The 16,496-nt window shown below is 38.7% G+C and overlaps 1 protein-coding gene across 4 annotated transcripts in view; it reads right to left on the minus strand.

The window, feature by feature from the left end:
- PATJ (PATJ crumbs cell polarity complex component) overlaps positions 1-16,496 on the minus strand; it is a 336,460-nt gene that overhangs the window by 105,722 nt on the left and 214,242 nt on the right. For all 4 annotated transcript variants that reach the window (XM_048220189.2, XM_026497951.4, XM_026497952.4 and 1 more), the window contains exon 29: positions 14,439-14,530. In XM_048220189.2, coding sequence (XP_048076146.1) covers positions 14,439-14,530 — 92 coding nt within the window. The remainder of the gene's footprint in view (positions 1-14,438; positions 14,531-16,496) is intronic.

Genomic DNA, 16,496 nt, shown 5'->3' on the forward strand with positions numbered 1-16,496 from the left:
AGGTTCTAAGAAGGTTCCCAAGATTCTTGCCCCCTAGTTTACATACTGCATAGGATCAATTTCACTTCCATGATTAGGTTATACTATACAGCACAGCTGACTGTTAAGATTATCAGTTTGGGCCTGACCTAATCACATGGGTCCTTTCAATCTGGAGATTTCACTTCTCAGAGCTTCAGTGCCCTGATGTCCGAAATTAGCAGTCGGTGTTACCTGAACCCTAAGGAATGCGTGGAAGTTAGAGACAGGCAGTCAGAGATTAGAAGCACTATTGCTATGGGTAGTAAGGAGGGCACGTATTGCATGGTGCACTGGGTGTTATACGCAACTAATGAATCATCGAGCCTTACATCGGAAACCGGGGATGTACTGTATGGTGACTAACATAATATAATAAAAAATCATTAAAAAATTAAAAAAAAAAAAAACAATGGATGTATCCAACATTAAAAAAAAAAAAAGAAGCACCATTGCTGGTTTGAGGATTACGGAAGCACGTAACAATGAATATGAACGGCCTCTAGGAGCTGAGAGTAGTCCTCATTTGAGATTCAGCAAGGAACTAAAAGACACCACCTAGGATGAACCTGAAAACTGATTTTTTTCCAAGGCTCTAGAAGAGAACTCAGCTTGGCCAACACCTTGATTTCTGTCTTGTGATACCCTGAGCAGGGTATACCTTGTGATACCCGGCTACACTGTACCACACTTCTGATTGACAGACCTGTGAGCTAATAAATAGGTGTTGTTTTAAGCCATTAAATTGGTGGTAATTTGTTACAAAGCAAGAGAAAACGAATACATGACAAAACTCTTTGATTTGGAAAACAGGTCACCAAAGCCATAACATTTGCGTTCTTATCACGTACCCCTGTTCTAAATGCTTTTCACAGATTAATTCATTTAACTTTCATAACAACTCTACATGGTAATTACAATTACTTTCTTCATTTTACACAGAGGGTAAGCAAACTGACCAAATTCACAAAGCTATTCAGCAGAGCTGAGATTCAAACCTGGCAGTCTACTTTCACAATCTATTCTTTTGACTACCACACTACAGTGTTTCCCATTTTAGCAGCCTCTTCCAGAAACATATATATCTTCTTCTCTTATATATCCAGGCTAATATTCCCAAACCAAAAGTTTGACTAGGTCACAATTTACTCTTAAAGCTCTTTCATAATTTTCCTTAGGGTAAGAAGCATGAAAGATTCTGAGTTTGTTCACTCTATCAACTTTTCATACTTACGATCCAAGTGTCATATCTTCATTACCTAGTCCTTGTATAGATATAATGACTGTAAAGTGCTTTAAAATACTTATCAAACATGATAGTGCAGGGAGCACGGTAAAAAATACAGTGGAGTGTAATTCCCTCAGTACTCTTCTGTGATAGTAATTAGAGCTGTTCATGAACCTCTGGTTTGTACGTTTCTTCTCCTTTAAAGCTGAGTCACAACTTGAACCAAATAATCAGTAATCATAGAAATACATGTTGAGATCTTGCCTTGGGTCCCTCAATGATCAAGGTGAGCAGCGAGGCCCCCTTGCCGAACCCTGATGGACATGTAACATGATAAAGCAATAAACCTTTGTTGCTTCAAGCCACTGAGATTTGGCTGTAAGTTCACTGAAGCATAACTGAGTTTATCCTGACTCCAACATGCTCTACACAAGTTGAATCTATAATAATTATTTTTAAAAGTCATGCTTCTACTGTATTCAGAATAGCTAAAAACTAGAAACAAACCAAATGTCCACATACAGGAAAATGGAACAACAAATTATGGTATGTTTATAGACTGGAATATTACTCAGTAACTGAAAAAACAAACTACAGATACACATAAAAACAGGGGTAAATCTTGAAAAAAAAATTATGTAAAATGAAAGAAACCAGACACAAAAGAATTAATTCTATTTGATTCTATTTACATAAGTTCAAGAACAGTTTAAACTAATCTATGATGAAATAAATCAGGAAGTGTTTTCTCTAGGGCCCAGAGGGACTGACCAGAAATGAGAACCAGCAAGCTTTCTGGGATGCATGAATGTTGCATATTTCTGTTTTGGCTGATGGTTACACAGGTATCGGTTTTGTATTCTCAAAACAACAAACTGAATACTTCAAGTCTATTGCACTGAGTGTAAATAATGCCCCAATTAAAAAATTAATTCATTGTTACATCAATGTAGGACAACTATGCTATTCTGGAAAGAAACCTAGAGTGAGGCGGATCTAGGCAAAGGTACAGATTCTATCACTAAGATGTAAGCAAGATTCTAAACAACTTTTTAAAAATCTTGGTTTCTTAATCTATAAAATTGGGATGGTGGGATGCCTGGATGGCTCAGTCGGTTAAGCACCTGACTTTGTCTAAGATCATGATCCCACGGTCCTGGGATCGAGTTCCATATCAGGTTCCTTGCTCAGCGGGAGCCTGCTTCTCCCTCTGCCTGCCACTCCCCCTGCTTGTAGGCTCTCTCTCTCTCTCTAACAAATAAATAAAATCTTTAAAATTGGGATAGTATCTTCTAACAGAATTGTTGTAAGATAAGGCCAATGTCAAAGCACCAAAGCACAACAGTTGTTAACATTTACTGTTTTATGGTTTCATGATGTTCAGTCTCACATGCTTAAATTTCCAGGGCCTAAGAGTGCTCAGTTACCATTAATTCATTCACCCATTGACCCTTATATCCAAAGAAATCACTAAGTCTGATGGTTTCATTCTAGACTTCATTCTTTCTTCTCTTTTCTTCTAGGCCCATGGCCCCCATCCTAATTCATGGACTTTTCACCTTGTCTGTACTATGGCAAGAGTAACCTTACTGGTTTCCTTGTTCTGCTGTCTCAAAAAATCCAAATCACTCCTTTCTCAATTATGAAAAACACTCTGTTTCAACAAGCCTGAACATGCAATCTGAATAACTCAATATCACAGAGTTCCCCCTATAGGTGCTTATTTTGCTTGATGTATAATTATTTATTTGTATGTCTTAGAAGTTCTTAAAGAACTTCTTATTTAACTCTATGGTCTTATTAGCAACTGACATACAGAAGGTACTTCATAAATGCTTGAATTAAATTTGTTCATGCAGTTTGGACTCAATTCTTTCCTATGTAAATCTACCCAGGTATCATTAACTAGCTTTTGCTGTGCTCGCTTCTCCAACAGTAATCTCTCCCTCCTCTGCATTTCTAAACTACTTACATAGCTTTTCTCAGTAACTTCATTCTATTCTTCCAAGAATACTTCGCTGCAATCTTGGAAGCACATACATGTTATACACAGGGATTTGTTGATAAAACCCTTCACACTTATTGCTCATCTATCAAAGTTGTAACCATAATTCAAATTGTAAATCTCTTAGGATTTCATTAACATGTTACTTGAAGCATTTATCCAACAACTATTGACTACTTCCTTAGGATAAATATGAGATACTCTCTCCAATATAACCTCTACAAGAACATGACAAATTATGGTAAAAGAAAGATTAGTGGGCTACGATAAGAACATACTTACCCTTCAGGCAAGCACGATGAACTCATGACAACAATTTATGAATGAAGAAGAGAAAATCTGATATAATGGGTGGTATATGTATGTGTATGTAGAATGCCTTAACTTTTCATTTATCATAGTCAGAGATCTCTCCAAAAGAAGCATTTCTACATCTTGCAAAGTGAGTGTGTTCCATCTAAAATCCATATGGAATCTCAAAGGACCCTGAACAGCCAAAACAATCTTGAAAAAGAAAAACAAAGTTGGAGGTCTCACCCAATGAAAACAGTACTGGCATAATGAGAGACACACAGACCAATGAAATAGAAGACAGAGCCCTGAAATAAACTCTCACATATTTGGCCAAACGATTTTCAACAAGGATGCCAGAACCATTCAATGGCAGGGTGGGGATGTGGGTGGGGGGGCGGGGGCGGGGGAAGCTGATCTTTTCAACAAATGGTGCTGGGAAAACTAGATAACCATATGCAAAAAATAAAATTGGATCTTTCCCTTATACCACATTCAAAATTAACTCAAAATGGATCAAAGCCCTAAACATAAGAGCTAAAACTGTAATACTCTTAGAAGAAAACTTAGAGGAAAAGCTTTGTGTCATTGAATTTGGCAATGATATCCTGCATATGAACCAAAAACACAAGTAACAACAACAACAACAATTAGATAAATTGGACTACATCAAAATGAAAAACTTCAGTGCATCAAAGGACACAATCAACACAATGAAGAGACAACCTATGAAACGAGAGAAAATATTTGCAAATTATAGATCTGATAAGGGTTTAATACCCAGAATATATAGAGAATCCCTATAACTCAACAAAACAAACAACCTGATTAAAAAACAGGCAAAAAAGTTGAAAATAAATTTCTCCAGAGAAGACATACACATGGCCAACAAACACATGAAAAGCTAATGAGCAGAGAAATGCAAATCAAAACCACAGTGAGATACCACCTCACACCCAACACGATGGCTACTATCAAAAAACCTGAAAATAACAAGTGTTGGTGAGGCTGTGAAGAAATTGGAACCCTTGTCCACTGCTGGTAGGATGTCATATGGTATGGATGCTATGGAAAATAGTATGAAGGCTCCTCAGAAAATTAAAGATAGAATTCTATATGACTTAGCAATTCTACTTCTAGGTATATATCCTAAAGAAACAAGAGTAGAGTCTTGAAGTCATTTGTACTCTCACGTTCATAGTAGCACTATTCACAATAATCAAAAGGCCGAAGCCGCCCAAGTGTCCCCTGACAGGTGAATGGATAAATACAAGTATATACCAACAATGGACTATTTTTCAGCATTAAAAAGGAGGGAAATTCTGACATGCTACAACATGCATGAACCTTGAAAATATTACGGCAAGTGAAACGAGCCAGTAGCAAAAGGACAAGTGCTGTATAATTCCACTTTCATGAGGTACCCAGTATAGTTAAACACAAGCACAGAAAGCAGAATGATAGTTGCCAGGGGCTGGGGGTGCGGGGGGAAGAACGGGGAGTTATTACTGTTATTTTCAACCAGGTACAGATTTTTACCCATCTGGAGATGGACGGGGCGGCGGCTGTACAACAGCACGAACATACGTAACGTCACTGAAGCACACACTTAAAACTGGTTAAGACGGGAGAGTTCATGTTACACAGATTTCACAATTTTAAAATTACGTGAGACCAAAGAGAAAGTGCAAGTGTGATGAGAATATATTTGAAATACTTAGACTATCACTTAAATATCATTTTTGTCTTCTGGATTGTTGTGGTCCTGCCACTTGGAAATTCACTTTCGGTAAACCCAGAGGATCTGACTTTATGCCAACAAAACAGCACTATGTCAAAAACAGAAGTTATGTCCCTGAATTCAGCCTGGATAGCTGAGTAGATAGACTTCACCTTGTTTTGAAACCTGTTCTAAAATGGTTACAACTACAATCTAGCGCCTAGCACATTGTTTGAACTCTCACACACACACACACACGCACACTGGTTACAACTACAATCTAGCGCCTAGCACATTGTTTGAACTCTCACACACACACACACACGCACACTGGTTACAACTACAATCTAGTGCCTAGCACATTGTTTGAACTCTCACACACACACACACACGCACACTGGTTACAACTACAATCTAGTGCCTAGCACATTGTTTGAACTCTCACACACACACACGCACACACACTGGTTACAACTACAATCTAGTGCCTAGCACATTGTTTGAACTCTCACACACACACACACACACGCACACTGGTTACAACTACAATCTAGTGCCTAGCACATTGTTTGAACTCTCACACACACACACACGCACACTGGTTACAACTACAATCTAGCGCCTACCACATTGTTTGAACTCTCACACACACACACACACGCACACTGGTTACAACTACAATCTAGTGCCTAGCACATTGTTTGAACTCTCACACACACACACGCACACACACTGGTTACAACTACAATCTAGTGCCTAGCACATTGTTTGAACTCTCACACACACACACGCACACACACTGGTTACAACTACAATCTAGTGCCTAGCACATTGTTTGAACTCTCACACACACACACACACACGCACACTGGTTACAACTACAATCTAGTGCCTAGCACATTGTTTGAACTCTCTCACACACACACACACACACACACACACACTGGTTACAACTACAATCTAGTGCCTAGCACATTGTTTGAACTCTCACACACACACACACGCACGCACACGATGAATAAATGAGGAACACATGAACACAGCTAAACAGGCCTACATACTATTTTCTGACTGCACTAAATATAGTGATGTAAGACACTCGAGGATAGAAAAAAATAAAGTCTACATTTGTTGTGTTAATTGGGACACGACACTGAATTAACATTTGGTCGGGAAGCTTGATATAAATGAACCAGAAGTCACATATAAAGCACATCATTATATTTAAGTGGGAGCAAAACTACTTTCTGAAAAGGTTCCAGGAGACATCTCTAGCTCTATGAACAGACTGAATAGTTTTCAATTTCCAATTGAATGAAACCACCAAACCAGCAATATGCTGAATCTGAAACAAATGACCAATGATAGAATTATTATTTACTTGGCATTCCAAACAATGCCAATCACTAATGAGGGCTGTTGGGAGTAACTCACATTTCACAAAGGCGGCCCCAGGCAAGTTCTAAATAATTATTGCCAGTGTGCAGAGAAAAAAGTGGCTCATAAAATATTTGGCAGTGCGGGTGGGCGGAAGGGTTGATGTGGGGATCACAGGACTAGATAGACGGGATGACTTAGCCTAATAATTTTCTCACAGAAGTTCTTTCTGAAAGATAATGTAGTAGATACCCTCAGCCACCCTCCCCTTATCCTGGCTGGCAAAGGCCTAATGTTCAGATATCCAGCCCTCACCATAAGGCCACGTTCTGGGGAAAGGTGACTTTCCCCTACCCTAGGTATAAATCCAGGATAAATCCTGATTCGTCTGAGATAATCATGGCAATCTCATTTCAAGAGCCAGTGAATGGTCTGGCAATGGAAATGTGTCACACTGGAGATCCTCAGTAGAGACTTGCTCAGGGGTCTTGTGCTTTGCTAAAGAAGTCTGAAGGAGAAAAACTTTTCAGAATCAAGGCTAAAAGCCTACAGGTGACAAGAAAATGTGCAGAAGGAACCAAATATCTTACCCTGGTTGCTCATGATTTGTTCAGATAGCTCACTTTTATCACCCTTACTATTCATTAGGATTCTCTGGCAGCAAGCAAGAGAAATGAATTTAGACCAACTAAAGCAAAAGGGAAATTATTAAAGGGATACTGAGATCTCACAAAACACAGGCAGGCTCGATGATTGGACTTGGAACATAAAGAAACTAGGAGACCTCCAGAGGACAAGGAAGCAGGAAAACAGAATGATGTCATAGTAGGAACCTCCCAGTAAGGCCCTGTGGTTTCATGAATAAACACCATTCATATAAAATCACTCATATTACTTGCTTCCTATTCTAAGCTAAGTATCATATTGCCCAAGTTTAGGTCACATGCAACCCCCAGCCACATCTCAGCAGGGAAATACATGTCTCTTCCAGCTTCCGCAGAGGGAGAGAGGCGTCTCGATGGACCGCCTTTCCTGTTCCACCACAGTACATACACTGTGTGTGTGTGTGCGCGCGCGCGTGCGTGTGTAAGAAGGCCTACTTAAGGAAACAGACATTCTATGAGGATAGGAGTATAAATACTAACCAGCAAACAAAACAAAAAAACAAAAATGAAGAAAAGAGAAAACTGCCCATTTCCTCTCTGTAACCAGACACAATTAGGTGTTTCTGAGTGTTAAAAGGAATCAAACAAATATAGTCTTAATTCCCTCAAGCTGATACCATGTTAAGGAAGGCGGGGGGCGGGGGGCAAAGAGGAAAATTACCAATTCTGTCCATGAAATAAAAATGATTTTCAAAGATATTTTACAAGTCATGCAAGAAAGTTTGGTAGCAACACTTTACCTAATACACTGAATGCACCAGATTCATGAATGATCCTGCAAAATCTGGGGTCACTTCAGATTGACTAGCTACAACGACCCTCAGAAGAGGGAAAACTAAGCTTTCTGTGGCTATTCAAAAGAATATAGCATAGGCTTTCAAGATGATTCCACAAATGTATGACCTAATGGAATCATAAGTGGATTAAATGTACAGCTTCCCCAGGTGACCACAGCAGATCAAAGGGAACAATGCTTCTTATTTGGATAAATTCCGATGTCTTGACAAAAGATCAAAATACTCCAATTCCACCTTGTCTTTGAACTACAAGTCTTATAAATTCTAATTACAAATATAAGATTAATAAAGTTACTCTTGAATATGGAGAATACAGGACACAAGCACTGAATAAATTAAGCAAGAATCAGCATTTCAGAGCACTTGAGAGACTCCTATGGGTCTATCACGTGCTCCAACTAAAAGGAGAAAACAGAAGAGCCCTGAAGTTGAAGAGTGTCTCTAACTTTCTTTTTCCTGCAATTCCTAGTAAGAACTCAATGCTAATGGACAGGCCTCTTCCTCAAAACATGTCAGGTATCCCATGGATGGTATTTTATTGTGTACTTAAATTTCTTTAATGGTCCACGAGAGTCAGGAGGATGCTTCCTCATAGATTTCAAAGTGGCCGATGTAGACAGCTGTACTCATCCAATGACACTTTCCTAAAGAAGGACTGCTTTTCCCCTAGAAGTAAATGTTCAGATAATTGGGTATTTTACCCAATTCCAGAAACTTTTGGGTTTCTGTACATACTACAACTTTGTTTACTTACCCTTCAGGCCTGAGCTCCAGCATCTTTCTCTGTAACACCGTCCCGAAGGCTCCGAAGATTAGGTTAATTGTGTCTCCTATATGTACTTGAAGTACCATAGCACCTTTATGCCCAGATGAGGTGCCAGATGCTTACTCTCTGCCTCCTCCTTCCAAGGTGGAGCTTGTGTTCTTTGTATCACTGACTCCACAGTCCCAGCACAAGTAGGCACTCAGCAAATACTTGTTGAATAAATGCATGAATAGTTCTTTATGGAAGTAAAACTCACGCTTATTCTCACCATCTTTTCTCCCTCTTATTTAGATATAAAGAATTGAGAGCACAATCAGGATTTTAAAAACAGGCATTCAGTTTGCTTCCTCGGATGGACTTCTCCCACAGATGACTCTGACATTCACATTAATTTCAAGTCAATATCATCTTTTAGGGATATGGCCAGAGGATAACAGGCCACACTATATTTTTAATTACAAAACAAGACATATGTTCAATCAATACCGTATGGTGGCTCCCACGGTGAGTCCACTTTGACTCAGTAGGGCTTGACAGCCAGCACTAAATTTTTCCATGGGGTTCAGTTTCACTTGGCCTCCTCTAGCCCCAGGAGTTTTTATACAGTACACATTTTCCACATGTAATTAAGTAATGGAGAGTGAGTTGTTATACATGACATTTAATTTTCGATAGTGGGGGAAGGTATGACAAGAGCTGCAGGCAAGATCATTAATCTCCTTGGATCCCTGCACTGCCAAATACAGCAATTCATTCTTTCTTGGATTAATATAGCTCTCCTCCTGTACTTAAAATTGTAGCGCTTGCGTAGAGGGGATAATGTCGAGTAGGAAAATCCACAGAATTGAACGTGTGCTACATAGTAAGAACTCAAGATTGTAAAATACATCTGGATTATCCACCATAGAATAATTTAGATTACCAAAGTCCATATGTACAATAGACAAAAGTATGTGATTACCGGATTGTCCAAAATCTAATGTGGGGACAAAAGGGGGAGGAAAAAGTGATTATGTAAGTCATGTATACATAGCAGCAACTTGCTAATTTTCACTAATGACTCACGGACTTCTTGTGAATTACAGATCAATTAGTATATGAATAAATACAAGTGTTAAAAGAATATGACAAGGACGTGATCACACAAATGTACATCACTATAGACTAAATGCCCCTGTTAATTAAAATGTTGTCTGCAGCACATTTTAACAGCTTTCTGTGATTACTGCTAATCATACTCCAAATCTGTGGCCAGTTCCCATTTTTATCTCAATTGTCAATAAATTTGGAAAAGAGCTGCCGAGGGATAGAGGCCAAAAATTTCTCTATTATAGAAATGCACAGAGAATCAATAATTTCAACTAAGGAAGGAAGTATAAGCAAATAGAAGCACTAACTATAAAGAAATACAATTTCTAAACACCAGTGTTTAACATTAAAAGTGTAATTGCACCTGCTGTGCTGAGATGATTTAAGTGTTAACTTCCTGAAACTTGATAGCAAACCAATATTTAACTGCTTTAGGATTTGGTTCCAAAGTAGGCACAACTAGGGTTTTCCTACCGATAGTCTGAAAGAGGTAACCTATAGGGAGAGGTGTATCTAAAGGAGTGGGAACTAGATAATCAGCCTGAAGGAGAGAGGATGATGTGTTGGACAGCACCTAAAACGTACAGGTTACCACACATAAATAAGTCACCAATCTACCATTATATCCCCACTGGTGATGTACACAGTGGAAGAGCATAAAATATTTTCTTTCTTTGATTTCCTCAAGTGTTTTAAATTCCAACACTATTTGATACTACTCATCTCAGTAAAATCTATTATAATATATATTTTACTGGCATGGGGATTCATTCATGTTAATTAGATTTCTCTTTATACATTCTTTCATTAACCGGTTTTCTACTCCTTATTAGAATATCAGGTCATCATTTAAAAGGAGGAGGAGGAGGGGTGCCTGTCTGGCTCGGTTGGTGGAGCCTGCAACTCTTGGGCTCTCGGGGCCATGAGTTCAAGCCCCATGCTGGTTAAAAAAAAAAAAAAGGGGAGGAGGAGGAGGAGAGGGGGAGAAGCAGTTGCAAACACAGAACTAAGAGAGATGTTTTAGTCAGGCTATGTCCAGGTCTCTTATTCTAACATTATTAGAAATGGTTTTATATAATATCTGTAGCTATCTCTTCTAGTGATTTTAAAAATTTTTATTTAAATTCTAGTTAGTTAACATATAGTGCAATATTGATTTCAGAAGGAGAATTCAGGGATTCATCACTTATATATAATAGCCAGTGCTCTATCTCTTCCAGTGTTTAATCATTATAATGTTAATTAAAATTCTTAAACTGTGAATGTGCTTCACTTAAAAAAATATTCAAGATTCTGGAATGAGACAAAAGAAATACGAAGGAGTGGTTCATCTTTTTCCTCCTCTTTCCTTCTCCCTAACTTCTTTTACCTCCTTGTCTCTCTACCTCCCTTTTTCTGCCACCACCATCACCTTCATCACCATAGCAGCAAACATTGCTGAGCCCACATCACCAGGCAATTTATACATATTAAGACATTAGACAATCTATGAGACAGCCATATATACATTTAAACACTTGACTTTAAAAAAAAAGATTTATTTATTTGAGAGAAAGAGAGTGAGCACGTGAGCAGTGAGAGGGGCAGAGGGAGAGGGCAAGCGAATCCTTCCGCAGAAGATTTTTTTTTTCCTGTGGTAAATAATCCTTTTAATGTACTGTTCGATCCTACCGGCTAGGCATCACAATGCCTGACTTCAAGCTATGTTACAAAGCTGTAGTCATCACGATAGTGTGGTACTGCCACAAAAACAGACACATAGATCAATGGAACAGGACAGAGACTCCAGAAATGGACCCTTAACTCTATGGTCAACGAATCTTTGACAAAGCAGGAAAGAATATCCAATGGAAAAAAGACAGTCTCTTTAATAAATGGTGCTGGGAAACCTGGAGAGCCACATGCAGAAGAATGAAACTAGACCAAGAATGAAACTCAGCCCCGATGAGCTCAGAACCTGACATGTGGATTGATCCCAGGACCCTGAGATCATGAGTTGAGCTGAAATCAAGAGTTGGCCGCTTCACTGACAGAGCCACCCCGGCGCCCTGAGCCGGCTATATAATCCGCATACTGCAGGTCAAGAAACTGCACAAGCTCACATACTGGGGGTATTCTAGAGCTGGGTTTCATGACGTAGGGTGAATCTAGGGTTTCCTCTTTTAATCACTAAGCCTGAGAGTTCAGGCTTGCTTCAGAAAAGAATTTGTCACTTAGGTAAGAGCTCTCAGGCTCTCAGTCAGATGAACAGTTCCTTCCCTTATGGAAACTGAAGCATTAATTAATAAAATGTTGGCACACAAATTACCAGATACATATCTACTGAATCAAACAAAACGTTGTTAGCAGGGCATACATCTGTCTTGATTCAATTTAAACTCGTTTTCCTTTACACAGTCTCAGAGTGGGCGAAAATAGTCTATTCAAAATCACACCTACATCTTTTTTTCTGTCTACAAAGTAAAATAGAGAAACTTTTCCCAACTTAGACTATTTGGGAAAGTACTGTGGAGAGGGACTTAAGTATGATAAATTTTGTAAAATAATGAATTATTTTTATCTATATGTATCTTTTTTTCTATGTGCCTTTAAGTCCACAAAATAACTTACTATGATTGTTGCCTTTGGAGAATAATCTGGAATTGCTTAGAAGGAGCTGAAAGGAAATTTATTCAATAAAGCTTTTTGAATGCCGCCTATGTGCTTAGGCACTACAATTTAATGACCATATAAAAAAGGTTCATAATTAGATCACACATTTTGAATGTACATTGGTACTTCTAAATTGCTTAAAATCCCTTCCAGTAAATAAGTATTCTGTGGCATCCTCAATCATGCTTACACTATTAGTTTACTGAACAAATTATTTCCTCGATTCTGATCTCCTCTGATCAAAATGGAAATCATCAGACACTAAATTAATGGGGTTTCACTACTATTATTAAAATTCTCCTCAGCTTTCTCTTCTGTATTCTAAACAATTTCAAATCATGTAACCTTTCTTTCTTGAAAGAGGAAGGTTCTACTTCCCAACTACTTAACTGTATTGATGGTTTCCTTTGGATCCCATTCAATTTTCTTTTTGTTCTTTAAAATGGGATGACCCCATACGGGTGAAGAGGTGACAGCAACGTCGAGGGCAGCACCTGCAGCAGTTCCCCCACGTGCTGAGCATGAAGCACAGACACTGGCGAGTGCTGTGGGTGCCTGCTCACGAACCCTCATGTGACTCTCTGCGAAGTGTTCATGCCGGCGTGCATTCTTGTCGATGGACACGTTCATGGCTCTGAGCGGCTGACCTCTCCTCAAGTCTGTTCATGTTTTCAGCATCTAACTCTAATTTTGTAACTTCTGGTGACAGGAAGGGCAGAGAAACCCAAAAAGGAGACTGGAGCCTAACAGAGGACTTCAAAGTGAGTGAGCCAGAGGAGGTTGTTTTAACATCAAAAGAGGAGAAGGAGAAAGGATTCTCCCTTTGGAAACAAGAGTAAAACCCTGGAAATCCAGGAAGTGCCACAGCGGGAGAAGAGGTTACTAATGCAGGATTTCTTTAGGAGCAAAGCAGCAACAACACCCTGTAAGCTGAAGTGATGGCATGGGAAAGGATAGGTCAATCACCTACATTAGTGCCCATATCCAGGAATAAAACCCCTGGGATTCAGGGTCTCCGCAAATGGACAGGTCTCACGGACAGGTAACCAGTAACAGTAGGAAGAAGAAGAATGATCCTCACTGTCACCAAATACCAGCCAACGCTCTTTCAGCCCTTAGTCTATGTGAGAGAGTGTGTTCAACATTTCAAATTTTTGACATATCACAATGAAGGCGGTGGGTGCTTTATTATTCTCATTTTACAGCTGATACCTGAGACTCAGAAGGAAAAGAAACAGAGTGAAAGTTAATGTACAGGGTTAGTTATATCACTCAGTGATAACCCAGATTCATCAGTCACTTTAGTTCAATAAAAGAAATCAAATTCCATTCTTGACAAGGCAACAACAGCTATCACCAGTGAGAATTCCCAATTCTGACTGACAAAAAGATGCAGTCAGGTAGCAGGTAGGGTAAGGGAAAATGTGGAACCCCAAATATACCACGGGACTCTAGACAGCAAAGCGCACATCTGCTCCTTCTGGATTTCTCACCAGCACTCTGTGGAGCGCCTAAAATGTTTCTGGGTTCTGTTTTCCTGCCTCTTCCTCGATGAAGACATTAATGAGTCAGCAGATATGCCACATGATGGTGACAGGAAGAAGGGAAGCTAGAAGGTTCTACTGAGGGGCCGATCAGCTCCAGGAAGGGAAGAAATTTAAAAAATTGAATACAATCTATACTTTCCTTAAAGTGACAGTTTAAAAAGGAAAATATTTTTAGGATACGGTGATTTTGTTAGACAAACCAAAGATAAGATAGTCTTACAAAATAATAACATCTTCAGAAGAGATCTTAGATTTTAGAAAACCGGATGTATTTCTATCTTACCTGATGAAAACCAGCTTGACCTTTGATGGGGCGGTCTTAATAATGGCAGATGCATTTTGGTGACTTCTTCCATACAAGATCTGATTGTTTATCTATTTGGGAAAAAATAAATGCACTTGTAAAAATGCAATATGTATACTTTGTATAAAAATACAGATGTATTTATTTGTTAATTCATACAAATAGATGTGTATATATTTGGAATTAAAAAATGAAGTCCACTCATTCTTAAGTGGGTCCATGTAGGACTCTATAATCTAAAAATCTTATTAGTCTTTGTAGTATGGATTCAAATACTAATTCTAAACAGCTATTAACATCTCTTAAATTCAGTTTTGAATACAGTTAATAAAGTATATATAGTCCTTGACTCTTTTGTTAAACTTCAAGAGAACAGTAGTTGACCTAAATGCAAAAACTTTATGAAAGATATATTTTTTACAGCTTTTCCAGATTTCTAAGAGATGTAGAAAACAGACCAAGCTTTATTCACCAGAGTTCTGGAGGGCCCATTAAACATGATTCTGTAAATGTGTCAAGGTTATTACATAGCATAAATTTTGTTACTACAGAGGCGGTAAATACTATATCCCCATTTTAAATCAAATTTTAGATCAACTGCATAGAAACATTTTACTTATACACAATCAATGAGCCATCTGCTCTTATCCAAGACATGGTGGGATTTTTAACTTGACTGAATTCACCTAAATATGATCTAAAAACATTTACATTCTAAATTTTTTTTACTCCAGATTTTTCCACTGATAAACTATGATGATGGCCATAATCAATCTTTTATTTCATCCAAATGGTAATAGCTCACACAGTTTGGCTTTTCTTCTCCTGTCTCTTTAATAAGTAGTTAATGATCTATACTGTCCCAATGTAACTGAGGCCTTGGAATTTTCTACTATTTAAGGGATAGTAGAGTACACCATATAAGGAATAATAAAGAGGGATTTCCACTTTTTGTAATTTGCATTTGTCCATCCTTGACGTCTCTGAAATGTTGTTTGAAGACACACTTGGAAAAGATTTTTGTCATAGCCATTATAATGAAAAAGTGTATGGAAACGAACACTTCAAAGGATGCAGTTGTCTGAAATGAAGCTCCTCCACCATCTTGCAGGGGTAAAGCGTGTATGCACATCAAAGCCTGCTGCAGAAGGACCATGTCCTCACATGCCCCTCATTCTACCCGCTCTCGTATTCACCAAGATGATCAACCTCCCAGAGACCCAGTGATCTCCGCACTATTTTTCTGTGCCTGAAAGTGCGCATGTGCACATGAGTACGATGGCCAGGAACAGAAGGAGGGAGGGAGAGACTCCCTCAAGCCGACTCCACTCTGGGCACGGAGCCTCACACAGGACTCCATCCCAGGACCCTAAGATCATGACCTGAGCTGAAACCAAGAGTCGCCTACCAACTGACTGCATCACCAAGGGGCCCCTCAGTTTTTTCTTCTTGAAAAGGAATCTGGGCACCTACTTCCCAAAACTGTTGTGAGAATTACATGATAGGGCCTTTAAATTTTATTTATAGTATTTTAATACACAAAGAATTTTTAACTTGGGGGTGTTCAAAATTACTCTTTTCTGTTGAGGTTTGTGCCTTTTTCATATCATGTATTTAAAGACATGCCCGCCCTCTGGATGATACTACAATGATGGACACGTGCCATTATACATCTGTCTGATACCACAGAATGTACGCCACCAAGAGTGAAGCCCGTATGGACTTGGGCGATGATGATGTGTCAGTGCAGGTTCACCACTGTAACAATCGTACCACTCTGGAGGGGGATGCTGGTAATCTAAAAGGGACATATGGGAAATCTCTGTACCTTCCTCTTAACTTCACTGCTCTAAAAAAAAAAAAAAAAAATTAAATAATATATATAAAGTGCCCACCCTTTAAATTATGTTTTTTCCTAGTATTTTCATGGTTTTATTAGTCTCATATTTACATCTTCTTACCTAACTTAGCTATAAGACAAAAAAATGGTTAAATAAGTCATGTAATTATTAATATCAGTGTGAAAAAGAATTCTTA

This window comes from Ursus arctos, unplaced genomic scaffold (assembly GCF_023065955.2).
Source record: "Ursus arctos isolate Adak ecotype North America unplaced genomic scaffold, UrsArc2.0 scaffold_12, whole genome shotgun sequence".
NCBI lineage: Eukaryota > Metazoa > Chordata > Mammalia > Carnivora > Ursidae > Ursus > Ursus arctos.